General features: G+C 49.1%; 1 protein-coding gene across 1 annotated transcript in view; it reads right to left on the reverse strand.

Annotated features, from left to right (window-relative positions):
• The window catches only part of RAB6B (RAB6B, member RAS oncogene family), a 57299-nt gene that overhangs the window by 24594 nt on the left and 10379 nt on the right, over window positions 1–22326 (reverse strand). The window contains exon 2 of the mRNA XM_041734424.1: window positions 5858–5916. Coding sequence (XP_041590358.1) covers window positions 5858–5916 — 59 coding nt within the window. The remainder of the gene's footprint in view (window positions 1–5857; window positions 5917–22326) is intronic.

The following is a 22326-nucleotide window of genomic DNA, read 5'->3' on the forward strand; positions in this document are numbered from 1 at the left end:
CAGGTATTGCGTGGTTACCTGAACATCACACGGGGGGGACATGTGGCATCTTAGATTCTGTGGAGAAAGGCCCCTCTGTCTGCTCCTCCTTTCTGTATACCAACCCACAAGACTCATCAGTTCCTAGGACTCTGGGGATCCAGATTCTGTGCAACCACTGGAGGGTCTACCCCATGTAAAATTCTCAAACACTTTCACTTGGCTGTTCCATCAGCCCTTCCTACTCAACTCTTCATTTTCATTTGTGCTGATGGCATTGAGAGTCTTCCAGGGTGTCTGGACAGAAACCTAAGACCCACCCCGGCCTCTCCCTCTTCTGCACCCTAAGATCCTCGGTTCACTCATTCCTTTCACTGCCCTGTGGTGTTTCTGTCCTCAGCCCAGGCTCCTCACTTAGCTCCCATGCAGCCCTGCATTAACTGCTCCATCACACTTCTCTATGCCCTGCCCTGTCACACGCAGCTGCATCCAAGTCTATGTGGGCCCCGCCTGCAACTGTCCCCTCTGCCCCAGCCCAGTGCTCCACATCTGTCTCCTACAAAGTCTGAAATCTTCGATCCCACCAGTGCCTATAGTAGGAACCCTCAACAGCTTTGTTTCCTGCCTTACAAGCCCAAGCCCCTCTGAGCTTCCAGGGCCTGCCACAATCCCAACCGTCTGTGCCCACTTATCCACGAGGCATGGCAGGCTAAGAGCCTAGGGCCTATGGTACTTTCAGGGGACCACGAAAATATTTAACTTTTAAATTTTAATTCCTTTTAAAATCAAGATAAAAATGAATATAATAATAAATATATAATAATGAATCTAGTATGGATTATATATTCTTTTAACAAGTTATTAAATATAACTTCATATATATATATTTAATGAAGGAAGGAACAAAGAACCCATAAAGACAAAAGTGTGTAAGTCCCATGAACATGAAAATGCAGCCTGCCAATAATCCATCCAAAGGCCCCACTCTTCCCTTCCACTGCAGTAGGCAGGCCCCTCCCCGTCATACACACACACAGTGCTGGACCATCACACTTTGGACTTCCACAAATGCTTCTCCTTCAGCACGTAATCATTCCTCCCTCCAGCGCAGCTACAGTCAAATCGTCCCTCACTCTCTCCAGGAAGACTTCTGTGTCCACTAGAACAGCCACTGATCCCTGCCTTGTCTGAAGCTCCAGATGGTGCTGAGGCCCAGGCCAGAAGCTCTGGTCCCTGATGGGATCAAACTGGGGGTGCCATAATGGGTTGAAAATAATGATCCACCCCAAATTCATGCCCACTTGGAACCTCAGAACATGACATCTGGAAATAGGGTCTTTATAAATGGAATTAGTTAAGAATCTCAAGATGAAAAATCATTCTGTATTTAGGGTAGGACCCTAAATCTAACGACTGGTGTCCCCACAAGAAGAGCAGACTACACAGAAGCCCAGTGAGAAGGCCACATGAAGACAGAGGCAGAGACTCTAGCTCTGCAGCCTCACAACAGAGGCTGCAGCCACAGCTGCCAGAAGCTGGGGGGAGGCCCAAGGAAGGACTGTTCTCCCAGAGCCTCACAGGAGCCTTCAGAGTCCCTTCAGAGGAACCCAGAGCCTTCAGCCTTGGTCCTAGACTTCTGGCCTCCAGAACAGTGAGAAACAAAATTCTGTTGTATAAAACTACTCAGTTTGTGACAATTTGCTATGGCAAAACTCAGAAAACCAATCCAGAGCCCAGAAGTGAGAGGAAAGCCTCGGGGCAGAGCAGTTGGCAACTATGGTGCAGATCACTGAGGGGGTGCGGGTCCCTTAGGCAACCCCTTGGCCTGTGCCGGCACAGCGGACACATCTGTTCTGTTCCTTTCCCAGAGGTTCCGTGGGATCCTCGGAGTGACCCAGCACAGGCAAAGCCTCCCAGTCCCTTAGGAGTGGTCCTGTACTCCTGGAACAGCTGAGTAAGCTCCGGCAGGTGGGGGCCTCTCCCAGGAGCAGCCCCTTAGGTCAGTGTCTCCTAGGTTGTGCTGCTGTAGGAGATCTAAGAATGGGCCACTGGCTCAGGCCTTGGCTAAAAGTTCATTTAAATCACCTCAGAGATTTAAAAAATGCTACTGTCTGACCCATCCTGTGAATCTCTAGGCCATCTCCCCTGTAGGTGATGCTAATGTATGGCCAAGACAGAGAGCCCATGAAGGACCTATGAGAAGCCCCAGAAGAGTGCTGCTTCCAAATCCTGGCCTCTCATCCCAGTGGCCACCTGCAGATGCGTGAAACCTCCCATCATGGTGCTAGTGCAGGTTTTAAACAGGTAGCCTAAGGACTAAGCCTGCAGATGTGTTTCATGTGGCCTACACAGAAGATCAAGTCTCATCACAGTGCAGGTACCAAAAGGTGTCTTCTACAACTACTTTTGAAAGCAATGTTTTAGTTGGTGTTTTATACAAGAGAATTATTGTAGACGTTAATCTCACCAGGCTGAAAGTCTTGATTTTTGGCTTCTTCAGGTGAGTAGATTTAGATGAGGTAAAGGGAGGGGTGGTGAGAGGCTGGTTAGTAAACACGCCAAGAGGAGAACAAGGATGTGCATGTGTGTATGTAGCAGGGGTAGTGCCAGGCAAGAGGTGGCAGGGGACCTGCTCTCCTGAGGCCTGCCAGCTGACAAGGTGGCCTCTCTCTGTGGCCTGCCAGGCAGACAGGACCCTTCCAAGAGGTGGAACAAGGAAATCCAACTCTGCACGACCCTGGTCTTCACAAGACCTCACGCCAGCCCCTTAGGGCCTCAGGCTTGTTCAGCCCCAGATGGAGAGAGGGCTCACTGACTGCCACCCAGGCTGAGATCTGACACCCTCTGCCCTCCATGCCCTGGCTGAAGGCAGGGCCAGATTCTGCAGCCAGGTCATCTTCTCCCGCTGTCCCTCCAAACACAGAGAAGGCATGTGACAGACATCTGTTGTCAGAATGAGTAAATGAGGGACACGGAGGATGAGAGACAGCGCGTGAGGCACACAAAAGGATGGGAGAAAGGGAGGAAGGATTCTGTCCAGGGAACTGAGCATCTTAGCTATGCGAAAGTGAGGGGCCCTGCGGGCTAATGGAGTAGATGTTTGAGGGGGCTGGTGAGGAGTGGTCAGGGACAACTAGGAATATTCCCCAGAGCCCTTGGGGATCTTGTCTACTTCCCAAATGTCTCTGCCACCATGTTAAGAAAAACAAAATAATACCATTTCCCCCTCTCTTTCTCCAGAGAGTTCATTAAAATGGCCTATGTGTACACAGAATTGGATCCCTGGCCTCCCAGCCTAATTACCATCTTAAAGAGCATTGGGAAAGAAATTCTATCTGCTGCAATAACAAAGGCAAAAAAGTCCAAGGTGGTGAAGGTCTTGCTTCCCTTTGGGTTTTCTCCCCTTCTCACCAAGACATCTGGCCCCTGAGGCTTCTCAGCCTGGTGGGTTCTGAAAACCAAGGCAGAGGATGCCTCTCCAAGCCACTCTGGTACCAGCAGGCACTTGACACCACCAGCTATGGCCAGACCCTGTGCTGGGCCTATGAATGGAGGAGCAGATCTGACAGGTCCTGGCTTCAGCCAAACAGAGACCGTCCAAGAAGCCAGAGCACACTGGAGTTCCTGTGGAACTGGGAGACTAAAGGAGACCTGAGGACAATGTGCCAGGGCAGAGAGGGCCGTGGCAGAGAGAAGAGAGAGGGCCCCATATGCAGAGCAAACAAGTGCTCAGAGCCTTGATGAGTCAGAAGAATTTTTTACAGCTAAGGAGAGGAGAAGGAAGGTCATTCCAGCAGAGGCAACACTATGAGCCAAAGTGTGGAGGGCGTGACTGTTTGCCCGTGTGGGGAGCAGCTAGCAGAGACGCCTGCTGGACCACAGGATGTGGGGCAAGCGGAGGCAGTGGGAGAGGACACTGGAGATGGAGGTAGGAGGAGATTCTGAGAAACTCGAAGGACATGAGGGGGAGTTGAGGCCTTGATCCATGCCCATGAGAATCACCAGTCACTGCAAAAGCCATATATGCTGCTACCTACTGTCAAGAACAGTAGTCAGCCAAGAGTCCCATTGTTTTCAATGGGACACCAACAAGAGGCGTTATAAATAAATTAGTATTTTTTTTAAAAATCAAATAATCAAAATAATATCTGGAGGTCATTCACACACAAACACATGCACATACACAAATAAATGAATACCCAGGCTTTCAGAACTAAAGTCTGTTAGAACCATAATCTCGAAGGAAGACTGATGTGGGAAGAGGCCCCCTTATGGGGAGGAGGCCCTGGCAAGCCTGCTATTGTACAAAGTCATACAAAGCCCTGGCCTGCAGAGAGAACACAACGAAGACAAAGTGTGGCCAAGATAGACACTCTACAGCCTACGACCTGGGTCGTGCAGAGAGTTCAGGGCCCCTCTCCCAGAGAGCCTAGTGGGGTCTGAAAACCAAGGCAGAGGATGCCTCTCCAAGCCACTCTGGTGCCAGCAGGCACCTGATACCACCAGCTATGGCCAGGCCCTGTGCTGGGCCTATGAATGGAGGAGCAGATCTGACAGGTCCTGGCTTCAGCCGCACGTTCTTACCCACTGTTCCCAAGGCCGCTAGTTGTCTGGTATTGCAGACACAGCAGAGGAAAAGCAGGGAATGAGAGGGGGCAGAAAGAGTGGCTGTATTGGAGGCAAAAGCAATGACTGGTCCAGAGGGGACAAGACCAAAGAGCAGACACAGAACGGTAATCTGCACTGAGCTGTGCTCTGCATCCTCTGTAAAGCCAGGGAAGCAGAGGGACCTCTTAGCACAGAGCTCCCCAGTTTGTGCTGTAAATACTTGTCCTCTGAGGACTCAGGAACAAAAGGATTCCATGATCAAACACATCTGGGAGATCCTGACACCCATATCCCTCTTTCAGCAAATCAAAACCATGTATCGATGTAGTAAAAGTCTTGAGAAATCCTGCAATGGAAAAGTCAATTGGCTTTAGTTTACCAGTGTTCCCTAAATCTGTATAAGCACTGAGCCTTCATACCTATCTTTTCTTCTGGAGTAACACCAGCTAACATCTCTTGGAACTAGTATCTTACAGAATTCACTAGCTTAGAAAAATTATTATTTGTCCCTTTGTTACGGAAGACAATATCTTTTTTTATTCCTTAAACACAGTTGAGATGATTAAATTTGGTGCCTTCTGCAAAAAGCTATAGTTGCAGGGGAAATTCATTTCATCTGCACATACCTCCTGACTCACCAGTAATTTCAGGAGAGTGATATGTTATTGACACCGAGGAGCTCAGTCTTTGGGCCAGCTGGAGCCACCTCTGGGCCACTGGTTGGCCCCAAACCACTCCTGAGAGCCAGAAGCCATGGAGCTCACTCTGTCCAGCCTCCTGCCCATGCACAGCAGTGGAACCAGCCTCTCCAGGAAGGAAGTGCCTTAGCAACAGTGCATGCGTGCAGGGTCCAGCAAAAATAATCATGCTTGAGGAGCAAGTTCTCTTACTGCTCTAATTTTCATCTCCCTCATTTTACATCTTACCTATCCACTCTCCTCTACATGATGACCCTGCACATAACCAAACACTGTCCATGGGGAGCAAAAGAACAGAGACTAAAATGTGTCTTCTCTCTGTTTTTACAATTTTCCTCTTGAAAGTGTTTCTTTTACCAAGGTTTGGATTTTCAAAAGGGCTTTGGGTCTTCACTGGACTGAGGCCAATGCACAGATGGAAAGGTCTTTCAAGCAGAACAGATGCCCAAGGACCCCAGGACCATTGTGCGCGCGTCCAGCATTAGAAGACCTTGAGAGAGGCCAGCATAGTCTCTGGGCAGCCATTCTGGCTGCAGACATGGTGGGGGAGGCATGAGCACCCAGAACCTCACCTGGTATGTGTTGTCGAAGCTGTCGTACATGAACCGTGTGATCAGAGACGTCTTCCCGACTGCAAAACAAGAAGAGAGGGGTTCAGCTGTAACAGGTATGCTAGACTCCTCTAAACACATGTCATGTGAAGCAAACAGATAAGGAAACGAAAAAGCCTAGAGGAAAGGATGAAAAGTGGAAACAGAAGCAGGAGACAGACCCCTGGACAGGGACCCCGAGGAGAGGTGGCCAAGTCTCCACTGGGTGGGCTGTAGGGGAATTCTTGTCCAGGAACAAGCAGGAGGCCTCTCCCATCCCGAGAATTCTCACCACCCACACCGGGTCTTCCTTGATCTCCAAGAGTCTGAATGAAGCAAGAACCATATATGAAGAATCAGAGCAAGTCAGAGTGTAACACAAGATGCTCCTCTGGCTTGGGCCCATGTTCACCTGGAAATACTGCCTTGCCACTGGGCACACACTGGGAGGGTGGCATGCTCTTTTCTTCCCACTCAGCCTGGGGACTAGTAAGGAGAGTGGTTTTCCAAGGAACTGGGGGGAAGTGGAAGTAAATGGGCTATCCCCTAATGTCTCAAGGGCAGGAGTATTTTTTGCAGTGTGTGCCTGACAGTCTAGCTACTTGCAGGAGATTTAACATCCTTGGACCTTGCCAGATGAATGCTAGCAGGATCCCTAGTCACTGTATCAACCCAGGACCCCCCTCCCACATTTGCAAATGCCCTCTAAGGGGCAGTGTCACCCCCAAACAAGAACCACTAGCATAGTTGAGAGAAACGAGGCAGTCTCTTGGGAATTCCACAAATGCTGCTAATTTCCCAAACTGCAGGACTTGCCTTCTAACCTAACCCTGTGCAGGTCCCCTGGGGCCCAGAAGTAAGGGAAATGCCTACGGCGGCATTTCCCATTATCTGGGAGGGGAAGAAGGGTGACCAAAGAACATCTGTTGGGTCAGGCCCAGCGAGGAGTGCTTCTCTACACTGTCCCATCAAGTCTCTGCCATGGGTCTGGGAGGCTCAGACAGAGACTGGCCCAGCTGAGAGTGGCTCAGAGCCCCTCCCGCTCTGTACTGCTGGAGACAGACAACCTTGGCAGGGAAAACAAAAGAGCCAGCACCTGCAGGTTCTCCAGCCTGCAGCCCCTTGATTCTTGGATGGGATGTCCACAGGCTGGGCTTAGTGGCGTGGCTGTGGTCACTCTGTGGATGGAGCAGGGCAACCCAATTTGGCAACTCTGGGAAAGGTCCTTTACCAGCTGTGAAGCCTTAGTAGTACACCATTTAAGAGACAAGCAACTGTCTTCCAAAAGCCACATTTCTAAGGGAAAGATAATCATCTTCTAGCCAAAAGGGACATCTGACAGACTGCCTGTGGCAAAACTTAGAAGGCCCCACCTCTGACCCAGATTTGACTAGCTGGACTCAAATCCTAGCTGAGGTGCTGTTTAGCTGTGTCATTTTGAGGTGGTGAGGACCGCTCCTCTGGACCTCTGTTCCTCATTTTAAAATGGGTACAATAACATCAAAGACTTCAAAGAACAGTGATAAGAATTAAACAAAAGTGCCAGGCACAAAGGAAATGCTTAAAAGTGGAAGGAGGTGGCAGGTAACTGACATACTGAGATAATTTCCAGAAGATCAGATTTAAAACAAAAACAAAAACAAAAACAAAACTACCATAGCCACTGGCTTGACCTTGTCCATCATGTCTCTTCATTTGGCTGTTTCTGATTTGCATCCTTTAAAATAAAACTAAAAGCATAAGTAGAACACTTTCCTGAGTCCTGTGAGTTGTTCAGGTAAATTACAGAATCTAAGGAGGGTCATGAGAACCCCCTGAATTTGCAGCCAGTTGGCCCGAAATGCGGTGTCCTTGGGAGCCCACTTGTAGCTGGCACCTAAGTGGGGGGGCCATGCCCTTAAACCGGGGGTCTGATGCAGTAGTGCCAGGTCATATACCAGCTGGCATCACAATAGCCACATTTCTATTCTGAACATCTCTGGGGTGAGCAGTAACACAGCCACAATCTCTTCTAATCTAACTTGGAAACTGATAGGTATTAATCTGTTAAGTGCTTTCCAAATGCTTTAAATCTCCTCTTAACTTTCACATGAAGGTGAGAAGTAGAGGTTTCCCACACAGAAAGGCCTCGCTGCAAAGTGCTAAGGGGACCACAGAGTGAAATCCTGAGCCAGCAAGAGGCAGACAAAATTGAAGACAACACAGCATCCTCCTTTTCCAAAAGATAGTGGAAAATTATCACCTCCCCAGGAAGAGAGGGATCACAGGGTCCACTAGTAATTTCTTCAGGTGGTGACACACTGCATCTCATATCTCGGTGAGGGGCAAGCATCAGGGAGCAGGATAGGGAGAAGGAGGGATGGCACCAGTTCTCTTCCTGTGATGAGTTCTTCCCTGGGACAGCTGAGCAGGCAGGGAGGTGAGACCACAGAATTGCTAAAAGTAACTAGAAGGGCAGGAGGTCCATGGAGTGGCTGAGAACTTAGAAATCCCTGCAAGGGTTTCTATGGCCAAGTCACCCCATCTCGAGACAACATCCACTGGCAGTGGGTGAGCACTGGCTCACAGGGTGACTACTAGGTGGAAGAAGGAGGTTCCAGGACAACAAGTTGTTCACTGGGGCTGTGCAGGAGGAACTTTTAGGTGTGCAGTCCTGCCAGTATTTCCTGAGCATTCCCACGATAACCATGATGGGCAGCACATGCCTTCTGTATTTACAGAGTGTGTTCCTGGTACGTGCCAGGCACAGATTTGCTTGACAGCAGTGAGCAGAAGACATGAGACCCTTACCCACCAGAAGCTTGTGGGAATTTTGTGCTTGCAGCAACCCTGCACTAACCATAACATGGTTTAGGCCTCAACTCTGAAGCAGGTGTTCACATCATCCTCATTTTATATATGCAAGGGGACAGAAGTTGACAGCTATTTACCCAGGGCCCGACTGAGTGGGGCCAGGTAGAGGGCTGGCCTGACCAGGGAACAAGCTCCTCTCCCTGACTCTCTTCAGCATCTTGGGGTCACATTGGGTCTCCAGATTCTTATAAGTCATTGCCGCCACCACCACTATCACAGGACTCTGGAAATGGCCCCACCAAACCACAGCACCTTTTCCTTGGGACTAGATAAAGGCAGGGGGCTTTTCCCCACTGGGGCCAGTCTGGAAGGTCAGAAACTGGGAAGTGAGGGACACAAGGCAGGGCTCAGAATGTACACGTGAGTGGGCTTGAACACCTGGGGCCCAGCACCCCAACCGAGGCCTGGACCGAATGACAGGTTCATTACTGATTCCCTGCAAACGAGAGTAATTTCCTACTCTTCCTCCAGACCCATCTTTCTCATTTCTCAGAGCAGAAGCCCACCCTCTTCCCTGCCTGAGAGCTTCTCCAAGACCACCCTCACTGTCCACAGCGGCCAGGATAATGTGGCTCAGACCTTCTACAACTGCCCAGGGAGCAGGAGGGTTGGTGGAGAAAGGTCTGGGAACCTGCAAACGGAGAGCTCGCATCGCCCACCTCCTGGGCCATCCTATTCTCAGTCTCATTGTGAAGGGTGGCAGGACAGCTGCAGCCATCACCTGACTGGGTACTACCACTGCGCCAAAGGCGGGGGAGGCCGGAGAGGGGCAGCGGCATCGTGCAGTCGTGCAGTCGAGCAGCTCCTGCTGCCTCTGGGAGCTGTCCTCCCCTCGCAGCTCTGTTCTCAAGGTCATGCTGTCCCACATGCCTTCTAACAGCAGCTCTTGGACACCACTGCAGCAACGCAGAGCTTTTTCTGAGGACAAAGATTCAGCTCTACTGGCAGGATTAGATTAAATAAGCAGGCATATCGTTACTGAGCTCTTCTCACTGCTCACGGCTCAGCAATATCTTCTGGTAGTTTAGTCCCACATGATTAAACAGGGAGATGCATTTTTCCTCTTTCAACCAAATGAGGGTGAGAAAATTCATTACTGAGCAGGAGTCCTTACAAAGAAGGAGACGGACTCTCTTACTGGGCTTCTACTCGATGCCAGACAAGCACTTACTGGTGCTTAACTTAGGTTCCCTCATTGAATCCTCATCACGATCCAATGAGTTAGTTATTGTCAACAAGGTCACAGGGCTGGTAGACAGACAAACAGGAGCTGGCGTGTAAACCCAGATCTGACGCCACTGTCCATGCTGCATGCACAATGCTATGCTGGTTTATGGAAAGGTCTGACCAGCAGCAAAGCAGGAGATCACAAAAGTCAGGGGCCCAGGTGGCTAGGCAGTCAGAAAGGCCACAGGGAGGAGGCAGTCACTGAGCTGTGGGAGGGTGAGGTGAGAGAGAATGGGTGTTCCAGGCAGAGGGAACAGTGTGAGGAAAGGCACAGAGGCAGAGACACAAAGGCCATGATAAGGGACAGGAGGCAATAGTCCAGGGAGAGCAGAAACGTGTCTAGGAGCCATGGGGAATACATGTGGAGGTCTCCACATCTGAGTTTTATCTCAGGGAAAATGGAGCCCGACCAGTGTGTGAAGAGAGGCCTGAGTGGCAAACACTGTTCAAGGAAGCTCCTTGTGGCCAGCAGGTTGATTTAAGCCAGACTCTATCTCTGGTGCCAGCTGTGGACAGAGGGAAAGAAAGAAGGGAAGGCAGAGAGGGGCAAAGCCAGCAGGGCAGGGAACACACCAAGGACCATGGACTCTCTCCCAAGGGTGGTAGCAGCTTCTGAAGGGTCTTAAGTAGAGAGACGGTAGAAACAGGTGCGGCCATTCATAACTTCCATAATGGTACTCCCCATCTTCATGCTCTTTTTATAATGTGCCACTGATACTTGTCTAGGGGAAGGCCTGTGACTAGGGCAGAAATGGATGGTGCTGTGACTCTCAAGGGCTAGGTTGGGAAAGGTGGCACAGCCTGTCCGAGTGCTTCTGCTCCCTCACACTCTGGACGCTGTCCCTTCAACCCAGCCGTGCCATTCTGTGAGGAGGCCCAAGGCAGCCAATGTGAGGAAGGACCACACAGAGACACTGACCTGGCAAGAAATGGAGGTCCCCACCAGCAGCAGACCTGTGGGCGAGGGGGCCTTCCAAGCACTCCAGCCCCTGGCCTTGGAACCATCAGCTAACGCCCAGTGAAACAGAAACATTCTTTCCCTGCCAGGATCTGCCCAAACCATACAGATTCCTAACCAAAGGAAATATTCACATTGTCTTTGCCACTGAGTTTTGTGGTGTTTGTGGTATAGCATTAGGTAATCAGAGCAACAGATCTGTGCTTTAGGAAGAAAACTTAACACCACTTTGGGCAGAAGGGGCCAGACTGGGGGCAGGAGTCCAGCGAGAGACAGCAGATCTCAGTGAAAGCAGAGGCAGTGGGGTTGGAGAGAAATAGAGCTGGGGATGGCAGGATCTAGTGACTGGTCGGATGCAGAGAAGAGCCCAGGACACCTCCCTGTCACCTGGCTTTGTTACTAGCAGACAATGGAGTCATTCCTTAAGCCTAAGCAAACCGGATGAGGAGCAAGTAACTAAAATCACCTGGATTCAGGCCACCCATAAAAAACTGTCAGGCCAAAGCACAAATACCAGCACTAAATTCAGAGAGAAAACCATTAAAAAATTATTAGTAATAACTTTTCAATCTCATGAGCTAAATATTGAAGCTTATTTTTTTTTATTATTGTTACTATTCAAAATAGTTATTTTCTTACCCAAGTGTGAGCTGCTAGCCCAGGGGTTTTGCAAGCCTGTCCAGGTGGGCTCAGCCCCATACATCCTGGGAATTCCACTAGTGCAATGTGGACTGAATGCCAGCCCTTCACAATCAGCTACCAGCACCCACCTGGACCTCACTCCACCGGCCTCCCATGGGCCCCGGTCCCCATCTCAGTGGCGGGTCCCAGATACGTAGATTTTTTTTACATTTGGGTGGCTTCCAGGTAGCCACAGAGGTCTCCCTAGCCACTCAACAAACAGCCATTAGGGGCTTACTCTGTGCCAGGCCCATGCTGGGCACAGAATTCTCAGCGAGACAGCAGGTGCTCTTCTGCTCTCCCCAGCAGCCCTGCTCCCGTGGTGGAGCTATTCGAGTGCAGACTCTAAAAGTGCCAAGCAACTTGGGAGGGGCTGCTGAGAACCAACCAGAAGGCAAGGTCACTCCGCTGGCAAACTCAATGGTCTCCTGAAGGAGGTGGCCATTTGGGCTGATTAACGGGATGGAGTGTCAGGGGGAACAGTGTCCCCAGGGGAGGGACTGAATGGAGCTGGTGATGCAAGGCTGAGGTATCCTCTGCATAGAGCGGTGACTCACACTTCTCCAAGGCTGCCACGTGAAGCCAAACTCTTCCATGGCTTTGGGGTCAGTGGCTATGAGGGCTCCTGGGGTTGGCTTGTGCCCAGGCAACATGCTGACAGCTGAATGGGCCCTGAGCCCCCAGACTCTTGCTCTAACACTGTCTCCCTCCAGGAAGGACCCCTCTCCATCCTGTCATTTCCACAGCAGGTGTGGGTGTGGTGGAGAGATTGCTGAGAGGGCCAGGAATGGGGAAGAATATGAGGGAGGGCACAAAAAGTTAGCTGGAGACTTTGTGGAAGGTCTGGCAAGACCTGGAAGAGCATGAACTGTGCACCGGGTAGCCCTCTTGCTGGGTTAAGCCAGAACCTTGGCCCATAATCTGTTCTAAGTGACACAACCACATTTACTGCCCACACCAGGTATAGGACCCTGCTGGACAGACAGTGGGGTTCCATCTGGTCCTCCTTGGGGCCAGAGAGCTAGGCCCAGAGTGGGAGGGTAGAGGCAGGAAAGACTTAGGAAGAACCTCCTGCCATTTCTCAGCTACACGGCAGGCCGCCCGCCTCTTTGATACCTGTGTTTTTAGGAGAGCAGTCCTCATGCCAGGGAAAGGTCCCTGCATCCTTGGCCCATAGCCAGGTCTAGGTCAGAGAATGTCTGCAGCTGTCAGAAGGTGGCCCTTGGCACTAAAAAGGCACATCTGCTTCCCAAGGCTGAGGTTGGGCCCAGGTGACTCAGGTATTCTGGTGGTTCAGTTTCCAGAACACAAGCGGGAAAAACTGTATGAGTGCTGGTGTGGGCCTCCTGCTGAAGGGTTCCATCCCTGCCCAGCAGCTAGGAAGGAGGCCAGGCTATCCTGGGCCAGTATCCCTGCTCTGCAGGGGCCTGGGGAGAGGACTCCGCTGTCCCCCTGCACCCCCATACCCATATAGTTCCCCATTCTGGCCTGACCATGAGGTACACAGCCTCGGGGCTCTACGATGATGAGAGGAACCGGTGAGACACCAGTTACTGTCTGACCCTTGTTTCCTTTTGTGCTGTTTTCACAGAACAGAAAAGCCTGCTCTAACCTTCCCATAAGGTTGACAAGCCTGGAGGGCTAGGGGCCAGGCCCCCCCACCCCCACCCACCCTGCCACCCCGTGTTCAGAAAGGCAGCTCCAAACCAGGGCTTTGCCAGCCTCTACCTAAGCCCTGAGGGGCCAGCTGGCTCACTGTAGGCTAAATGAGGAAATGTGAAAAATCCCATTTCAAACCGTCCCCCAAAAGACTCAGACAGTAATTAAGAAATATGCAAAGCTCTTCATTGGACACTTTAATTAAGTGTGTTAATTCCCTCTGACAGAGGCTGCTCAGCCACCTGGGCCTCACTAAGGGACCCAGGGTAGACAGAACAGAGGAGGAGGAGGAAGAAGGGAGTGGGTGGAGGGGTTGGCAGGACAGTGCCAGGGGCTGGCTTGGCCGAGGCCTTTTCTCCTGGTCAGTTGGGAACCTGACCTGTTCCTGACCCTCTCACTTACCCACTGTCCTCCATCCCTCCCTGTCTTCTCTGTGCAAGCCCAGCAATCCTAGGAAAGCCCACTCTGAGTCAGGGGCATGGGGTGTCATCCCCTCCCTTAGCCCCTACCAACATACATCTCAGCTCTGCCATTCACTAGGCTAAGAGGTCATTACTCCAGTGAGGCCAGGCTAGATGGTCTTAAAGGCCTGCTTCTACTTTGGGGCTGGTGACAAAGGCTCACCAAGCCTGAAGTACCGCTTGATGGAAGCACTAACATGGGCTCCTTTCCTGTTTGGCCAGAGTTCTTCCAACCTTTGCGCTTTGTCAACCTTCAAACTTTTCATCCCATCGCCACCGCCAACCCCAACCAGCCAGGAGCCCTGAGAGCCTAAAAAGGGGTTGTTCCCTGGCTGTCTACTCTGGCAGGAGAGCTAGGGATGGTGCACTGGCATGGAGAAGAGGCTGTGCTGCCTGGCATGTGACTGCTGTGTACAAGAAGCACTTGCCTGGGCTAATCCCCCCACCTTTTTTCTTCCAAAAGGATTTACTGGTTACTTTTGGAAATATAACTGTTTAAAATATCAGGATTCAGTAGTTAAGTATCAATAATAATATTGAATAGCCTCGAATCTTTCTGAATATCCTTCCTCTGTTTGAGGAGGTCCAAAGCCATCCACCCCAGTGTAGGAGTCTTTCTTGCAGCCATGTTGTAGGCATATGACCTAGGCTCTCCCATCAGACCCTCATGTGAGACTCTACCAGAAATGACCAACAGAACCTCTGGGTTCTGCACATGCAGGCAGCCTGATGTGGGTTTCAGCATCAGCTCTTGCCAGAACTCAGCACAGGAACCATGCCTCCTCCTAGATCAGTCCTGGTTGACTCAGACTGCTGCTCCAGGCCTGGTTCTCTGACCCTCTCAGAGACTCTGAACTTCCCAATCACTGCTCACATTCATTGTCTGCTCTGCTCAAATCAGCTGGATAGTAAGAACAGATATCTCTGCTTTGCAACTAATAATTCTGAGAGCATTATAAGGCAAAAGATAAATAAGCTAAAAAGATAAGGCTGGAATGAAGAGTTTGTTAAAAAAAAAAACACACATATATATAAATATAAAACATCTTACCCAACTCCAGAAGTCAGACCAAAAAATTACCTGAGCTCCTTGGCAGTCAAAGCAATAAACAACAAAACATAAGCCCCCTCAGACCAAAATAAACAAACAAACCTCATGACCAACTGTAAGATTCACTGTTCACTGTATTTATGAGATAAACCAAACCAATTGTTAATACTGCACTTTTTATAAGAGTTGGACAACAGAAAGTTCCTCAAGAGTCTAGAGGGCATAAATCATGTAGCCAGTTAAATTTACATGCTAATACAACCAACTAGATGAACATCACTGATGAAAATCAAGGAGGATGCTAACCAGCCCCAACACCACCTGCCCAAGTCAGTGATCACAGTCATAAGCCCAGACCAGTGTCTCCTACAAATAAATGATTAAATGAAAAACCAAGGGCCTGGGACTTCAGCTTCTAATCAAGATGGAATAACAGGGACCAGACTTATCCTTCCACTTGAAACAATCAAAAGAAAGACAAAATACATGAAATGATGACTTCTAAGACATCGTACAGCAGACAATGAAGGACAGGAAACCTTGAGAGACACAAAACAAATGACATGAGCCCCACAACTATCCTCAAATTGTTGCTATGAGGACATTTCAGGCCACAGCACAGGAAGGATGGAGCCAGGTGGACTCCCTGAGTTGAAGAGGTAGTGCTGAGAGTCCAGAAAAACAAGGCAGCTAGAGTTCACAGGACAGAGTGCCTAAGAAGAGTGAGATGCATGGAGAGACAGAGAACTCCTGAACATCTTCAGTCTTCAGCTGAGGATGGATCAGCAAATGTAGGGAAACTACCCAAGGCTGGGGAAAGTACCTGTTCTTACCAGCCAGAGTGGAAAGCCTCACCATTTATGGAACACTGGGCTGTGCCTCAGTACTGGGCCATAATCAGCCCCACTGTGGTGAGCGCCATTCCAGTCCCAGCTAACAAATCTTAGAATATTTATAGGAATACAAAAAACTATCCAATATCCACCATGGCAAAATTCACAATGTCTAAGACCTAATTAAAAAAATCACTAGGCATGCAAAGAACCAATAAAATAGATCTCTGATGAAGAAGAAAAACCAATCCATCAAAACCAGCCTCAAACAGACACAGATGTTAGAATCAGCAAAGACATTAAAAAATTGTTACAACTCCATTTTATGGGATGTGAGGGCGATCTGGCTGCAACATCTGTCACCCCATTGATTGCCAGGGTTGATTCAGCTGATCTGGCTGGCTAGGCGGGTGTCCCCTTCCTCCCTCACCGCTCAATGTGCGTCCCTCCCGAAGTTGCGCACTCGGTCAAAGAGGACAACCATCCCCAATAGAGGAGGACCGTTCTCCAGTCAAGGGTATACGAGTAGCTGCGCTCCCCTGCTAGAACCTCCAAACAAGCTCTCAACTCTATTTTATGTGTTCAAAAAGTTAAATAGAGATGTAGAAAACATTTAAAAAGACACAATGTATGGAAGTATGAGATTTATAATTTTTTCTCTTAAGTTGCCTGTATTTCCTTTTTATTTTTTAATTTTTATTTATTTATGATAGTCACACAGAGAGAGAGAGAGGCAGAGACACAGGCAGAGGGAGAAGCAGGCCCCATGCATCGGGAGCCCGATGTGGGATTTGATCCCGGGTCTCCAGGATCGCGCCCTGGGCCAAAGGCAGGTGCCAAACCGCTGTGCCACCCAGGGATCTCCGAGACTTATAAATACATCATATGGGATTAACAAGAGATGAATCCCAGATTAACTGCAGAAGAAAGGATCAATGAATTTGAAGATACAGTAATATCTAAAATGAAACAAAGAAAAAAGTATAGAAATAAATGGCTGGAACCCCAGTGAACTGTGGAATGATGTCTAGTGGACTAACATATATGTAATTAAAGTCTCAAAAGAGGGCAGCCCCAGTGGCTTAGCGGTTTGGCGCCGCTGTCGGCCAGGGGTGTGATCCTGGAGACCCAGGATGGAGTCCCGTGTCGGGCTCCCTGCATGGAGCCTGCTTCTCCCTCTGCCTGTGTCTCTGCCTCTCTTTCTCTCTGTGTCTCATGAATTAAAAAAAAAAAAGTCTCAGAAGACTGGTTGTGGGGGAATAATGAAAGAAAAAATATTTGAAAAAATAATTACTGAAAATATATGAAATTTGAAGAAAAATGTAAACACACAGATACAAAAAGTTCAATGCATCCCGGGCAAAGGAAATGTAAAAGAAACCACATCAAGGCACACCATAATGCATTTGCACAGATTCAGTGATAAAGAGAAAATCATAAAGGTAGCAAGAGAAAAAAGACACATTAGATACACAGAAACAAAGAGAAGAAGATAACAGGTTCTCCTCAGAAAGAATGCATGCAGGAAGACAATGGAGCAATAGCTATAAAGTACTGAAAGAAACCTATTAACCTAAAACTCTGTAACTGGGCAGCCCGGGTGCCTCAGCGGTTTAGTGCTGCCTTCAGCCCAGGGCATGATCCTGGGGACCCAGGATCGAGTCCCACATCAGGTTCCCTGCATGGAGCCTGCTTCTCCCTCTGCCTGTGTCTCTGCCTCTCTCTCTCTCTCTCTCTCTCTCTCATGAACGAATAAATATTTTTTTAAAATAAAACTCTATACTTTCAGGTATATATTATTTAACATCTGTCAAAACCAAAGATGAAATAAAGACCTTCTCAAACATTCAAATACTGATAGATTTCATTACCCACAGATGCTCACGATGAGAAATGTTAAAAGAAGTCCTCTAGGAGAAAGTGAAATGACATCAGATGGAAATGGGGATCTGCACAATGGAACGATGAATGTGAGGAATGGTTAATATATGGTAAAATATGTAATATTTATTTCATATTATTGAAAAATCTTTAGGGCACCTGGCAATCTCAGTTGGTGGAGCATGTAACTCTTGATCTCAGGATTGTGAGTTTGAGCCCCAGGGTGAGCACAGAAATTAGTTAAAAATAAAATCTTAAAAAAAAAAATATTTAAAAGATCATTGACTTTGCAAACAAAAATAACAACACTCTGTTGGATAACAGACCTACAAAAACATGGAAGAAAAAGTTTTTTGTTACCTTGTCAGAAACCATGCAAACTAGAAGAAAATGAAGTAACATTTTTGAAGTACTGAAAGAAAAATATTGTCAACACAGAATTCTATACCCAACAAAAATATTTTAAAAATGAAGGTGGAAGAAAGGAATCAAATGCCAAAACAATTTGCCACTAGCAAACCTACAACACAAGAAAGAAAGTGCTTTGGGCAGAGGAGGACACTCACACTCATGTTTACATCACACATAGTACATGTGCTTAAAGTCTGACAGATCTAGATTTGAATCCTGTCTCTGCCACTTCTTTGCTGTGTGATCTTAAGTTAGTTACTATCCTCTCTGAGGCTCAGCTTCCTCATATGTACAATGTAGGCAGAAATGCCTAGCCTCACCTCTCATATTATGAATTCTATGAGAGCAGTAAAAAGTTAACATTCTGGGTGAAAGGCATTTGAGAAGTCTGTACTATTCTTGCAACTTTTCTAAAGGCCTAAAATTATGCCAAAATAAAAAGTTAAAGGAAGAAAAATATGGTGATTTTTAAAAATTATGCACATACACACACACACACACACACACACACATACACACATCCATGTCTCTCAGATTCCTGGCACCTTCAGAAAATGGCTTATTCTGATTTATTAAACATACCAGTTAACATGAAGTTTTCCTAAGAAACCAGAATATAACTGTGCTTGACATCAACTTAGTCTTTTATAGAAAACCAGAATCTAACTGGGAAGCTGCTGTGAGCCCTCCTAACCATGGGCCAGGAGACTGAGCAAGCCTGGACAAATGAGCTCAGTGGGCAGAGCCCAAGTGTAACCACCACGTGTGCAGGTGCATGGAGATCCATGCAAATACACACACACACTCAATCCAGTTAGGGACCAGTGTGTGTGGGAATTCTCTGATCCTTCTGGTGTCTTAGCTGTGAAACTGAGAACCCTATTAAGACAACATCTGCAGGACTTTCTTGACAATCACTTGGGACCTGGCCAGATAGTGTGTGTAGACTATAGAGCTCATCCCAACCACAACTAGTACACCTACTATTTGGACCTTCTATGCCTCACTGAGTCATCTCAAACACTCCTGTCAGCTTCAAAACGGTGCAGGGTCTCCCATCCAGGTCCCAAAGGCTGCACCAGCACCTGCTAGCTTTGAGTACTAGCCACCCTCCACTCCCTGCTCAGGTCAGGAGCCCCCACTGCCAGCACACACAGTGACCCTCTGGCATGGCTTCCCTCGTTAGCCAGACCAGGGTGGGCAGAATGGCCTGTGGCTCAGCCCAATCCCACTCACACCCTACACAGGCCAGTCATGTTCACATGCCTGAGTAGCTGCATGGGTGCTGTGAAAAATTAATTCATAGTAAGGATATGTATGTTTGTTTGAAAGGAGAAGGAAGCAAATGCTAAATTTCCACCACCAGCTGATCTTTTGACTAGGCTGGTGTTAATGCAATTTGGTAGTTTATTTAACTCATAGGAACTCTTGGCCCATCCACAGCATGGAGTTTGGCAAAGTCACATACATGCTCATGTTTATCCTTTCTTCCAGAAGCAAACTGCTGGTGTCATCAAGGGCAAAAGCCTCATTAACAGGGAGGGAAGAGTAGGGCAGTGAGAATAAGAAGGCAGTGTTGATAGGCATGGCTTATGTTACCCAGGTTGTCAGCTGAGGCCCAGTCAGAGGGGCCCTGTGACAGTAGACCCAAAGTCCCCATCCATGGGGTCATTGCTACGGTCTGGCCAAGAGGGCAAGCTCACTCAGGCAGATGGAGGGTGGCATCCAGAGTCTGTCAGAGGACCCTGGGCTGGACATCCATGGGTGCTGTCTTTGAGGTCTCCATGAGCATAGGGAACTGTTCTTGACACTCCTTTTCTTGCTCTCCTGTCCTTGGTACTCCTTCTTCTCCTGCTCTCCTATGTAAACCCTCACACAGCCTGCTCACTGCTGCTCAATTTGCTGCTTTGACAAGAGGGCAATGGGCACAATCCAAGCCCTTCATTATCTCACAGTTTCTGTGGGCAGGAGTCTGGGTATGGCTTATATGGGTCCTCTGCTCCAGGTCTCACAAGGCTACAATCAGGTATGAGCATGGTGTCAACACTTTTTTCTGGGGCTTGGCATCCAAGCTCTTCCAAGCGCCTGTGATTGTTGACAGAATTCGGTTCCTTGAAGCTGGAGGGCTGAGGCCCCCATTTTGTTGGGGCTGCCAGCTAGAGGCTGCTCTTATCTCCTAGAGGCCACCTCTTGGAGGTTCAATGCCACATGATCCCTCGCAGGCCTTCTCACATGTGGTAGCTTGCTTCTTTCAAGGCCAGCAAGAAGAATCTTCTACAGGAACAACCATGGGAAGGACATCCATCACCTCTGCCATACCATACTAATGAGAAGCAAGCCTTCGTTTCCATGTGCACTCAAGGTGAGGGGCTATGCAAGGGCATGCCTCACTCGGGGTCACCTGAGGTCACATGTGATCTACTATCTCATATTCACACATTTCTAAGAGACACCACCTCTACTCTTTACTAAGCCTCTGCCTCCTCTCCTACAGCGGTAAAATGGCTGGTCACCTGCAACAGAACCTCATGGGCCTCCCTGCCTAAGACAGAAGCTATCACAGCAGGCTTGAACAGAGTCTTGGGCGGAGGTTGGAAGCGGCAGCCCCTTGTGGCATCTACTGCACCATGTATTTGCATACTGCTCTGCAGAGTTCTTGCACACATCCAGCCCTCCCAAGCCAAGGTGCATGGACGAGCTGACACTGTCCGGATCAGAAAGCTGGCTTACAGTAGTCCTTCTAGAGCAGCCCCAGTAGTGCAGCGGTTTAGTGCTGCCTGCGGCCTGGGGCGTGATCCTGGAGACCCAGGATCGAGTCCCACGTCGGGCTCCCTGCATGGAGCCCGCTTCTCCCTCTGCCTGTGTCTCTGCCTCTCTCTCTTTTTCTCTCTGTCTCTATGAATAAATAAATTTTAAAAATCTTTAAAAACAAAAGTAGCCCTTCTGCTGCACGTTGAGAGCAGGAGACAACTGGGTTCTGGCCCCCCATGTGGACTCTACCCTCTTCTGACATAGGTGGGAGAGAACCAAGGTGGGTGGTCGGTCTCTCGGGGGCATGTTTTCAGGCCTGCATTTCAGATTCTGATCTGGGCAGCAACCTGCAGCACTTTGGCTGGGTGTGGGGGAGGCAAGGAGGGCCTTAATGAATTAGAATCAGAGAATTTCTGGATCCTGGTGCTATAGGTAAGATCTGTTAATATTCTAAAAGTTTGGCTAATTTTAGGTGGGGGGGTGCTTTTATCCCCTCCCTAAAAGGAAACCATTCTCAGAGGTTCTCTCTACTCAGAGAAGAGCCGAACTAAACAAAGATCTCCTGGTCCCAAGACTAGTCCCTACTCACAGCCGCCCAATCTGGGAACTGTAGGGTCCCAGTGGGGCAGAGGCACCCCACCTCAGAGAGGGAAGGACAAAGCTGAGTCGGCTCCAAGGCCCAGCACTGTGGCAGTGCTGCTGCTGGGCATCCTCTCTCATCCTCCATGACAAGGTAAGGGCCCTTCTCTCCTCGGCTGCTCTGCCTCGCTGGAGGTCATCAGCCTTCTGCAGCAGCAGCCCTGCTCCTCACCTTGTCCTCGACCCAACACAGGACAGGTCCCCTCACTCCTGTGCCCAGCACACATCAGTGCCTCCATTGAAAGGCATTCCAGTCTTTCATTCCATTTGGACAGAACCTGGGACGGATGGCCCCACCATCTAGAGCTGCAAAGCACCCGGGCTCTCCCAAGGCCCTGGTGCTGGCCCAGAAGCTCTGTGCCTGGCACACCTGGGTCTGCCTGTGTCTGGTGGGAGTGCCTCCCCACTCTGTCTCAGTGCTTCCACGGCTCTCCCTTCTCTATTCTTTCCTCTTAGCCCTCTCCTGTCACTGGACAGGAAACAAACAAGAAACACTTGTTTGAGATGCTTCGCTTTACTCTCTTCAGGCTGCACAGTGTTTACTCCCTGCTCATCAACAGGATCAGAATAGAACATTTTCTCCATGTCTCTGAATTAGTACACTATCCTCAGAGGGACTTGTCTCGTGTGTAAAGGGCACAGTAATAGTTCTCCAGTCCTGTACCAGGGATGACGGGTCTCTTGGTCCTGCCTCTGCCCCAGGAGCTGGGGCAATGAGGAGGGAACAGAGGGGGTTCAAATGGTCAGAGCTGCACTGAGCTGCTTTTGGCCAGCTTCTGGGACCATTTTTTTCCAGGCTAGCAACTCCAGGCAGGGGAGACACCTCTGCTGAGTGCTGAGCAAGGGAATAAGTCTCCTTACCCATCCTGACTTCACAGACAATTTGGCACGGCTTACCGGGACCATAGGCAGTGACTAAAATGTGCTTGATTACTGATAATTAGAATATTCTTCACTCACCAGTCACACTAACAAAGATGCTTAGTAACTTCCATGGGCACTGCCTAGGCAGAAGACAGGAAGGACAGGGAGCAGAGGTCGCCAGG

The sequence above is a fragment of the Vulpes lagopus genome, chromosome 19 (assembly GCF_018345385.1).
Source record: "Vulpes lagopus strain Blue_001 chromosome 19, ASM1834538v1, whole genome shotgun sequence".
Taxonomy (NCBI): domain Eukaryota; kingdom Metazoa; phylum Chordata; class Mammalia; order Carnivora; family Canidae; genus Vulpes; species Vulpes lagopus.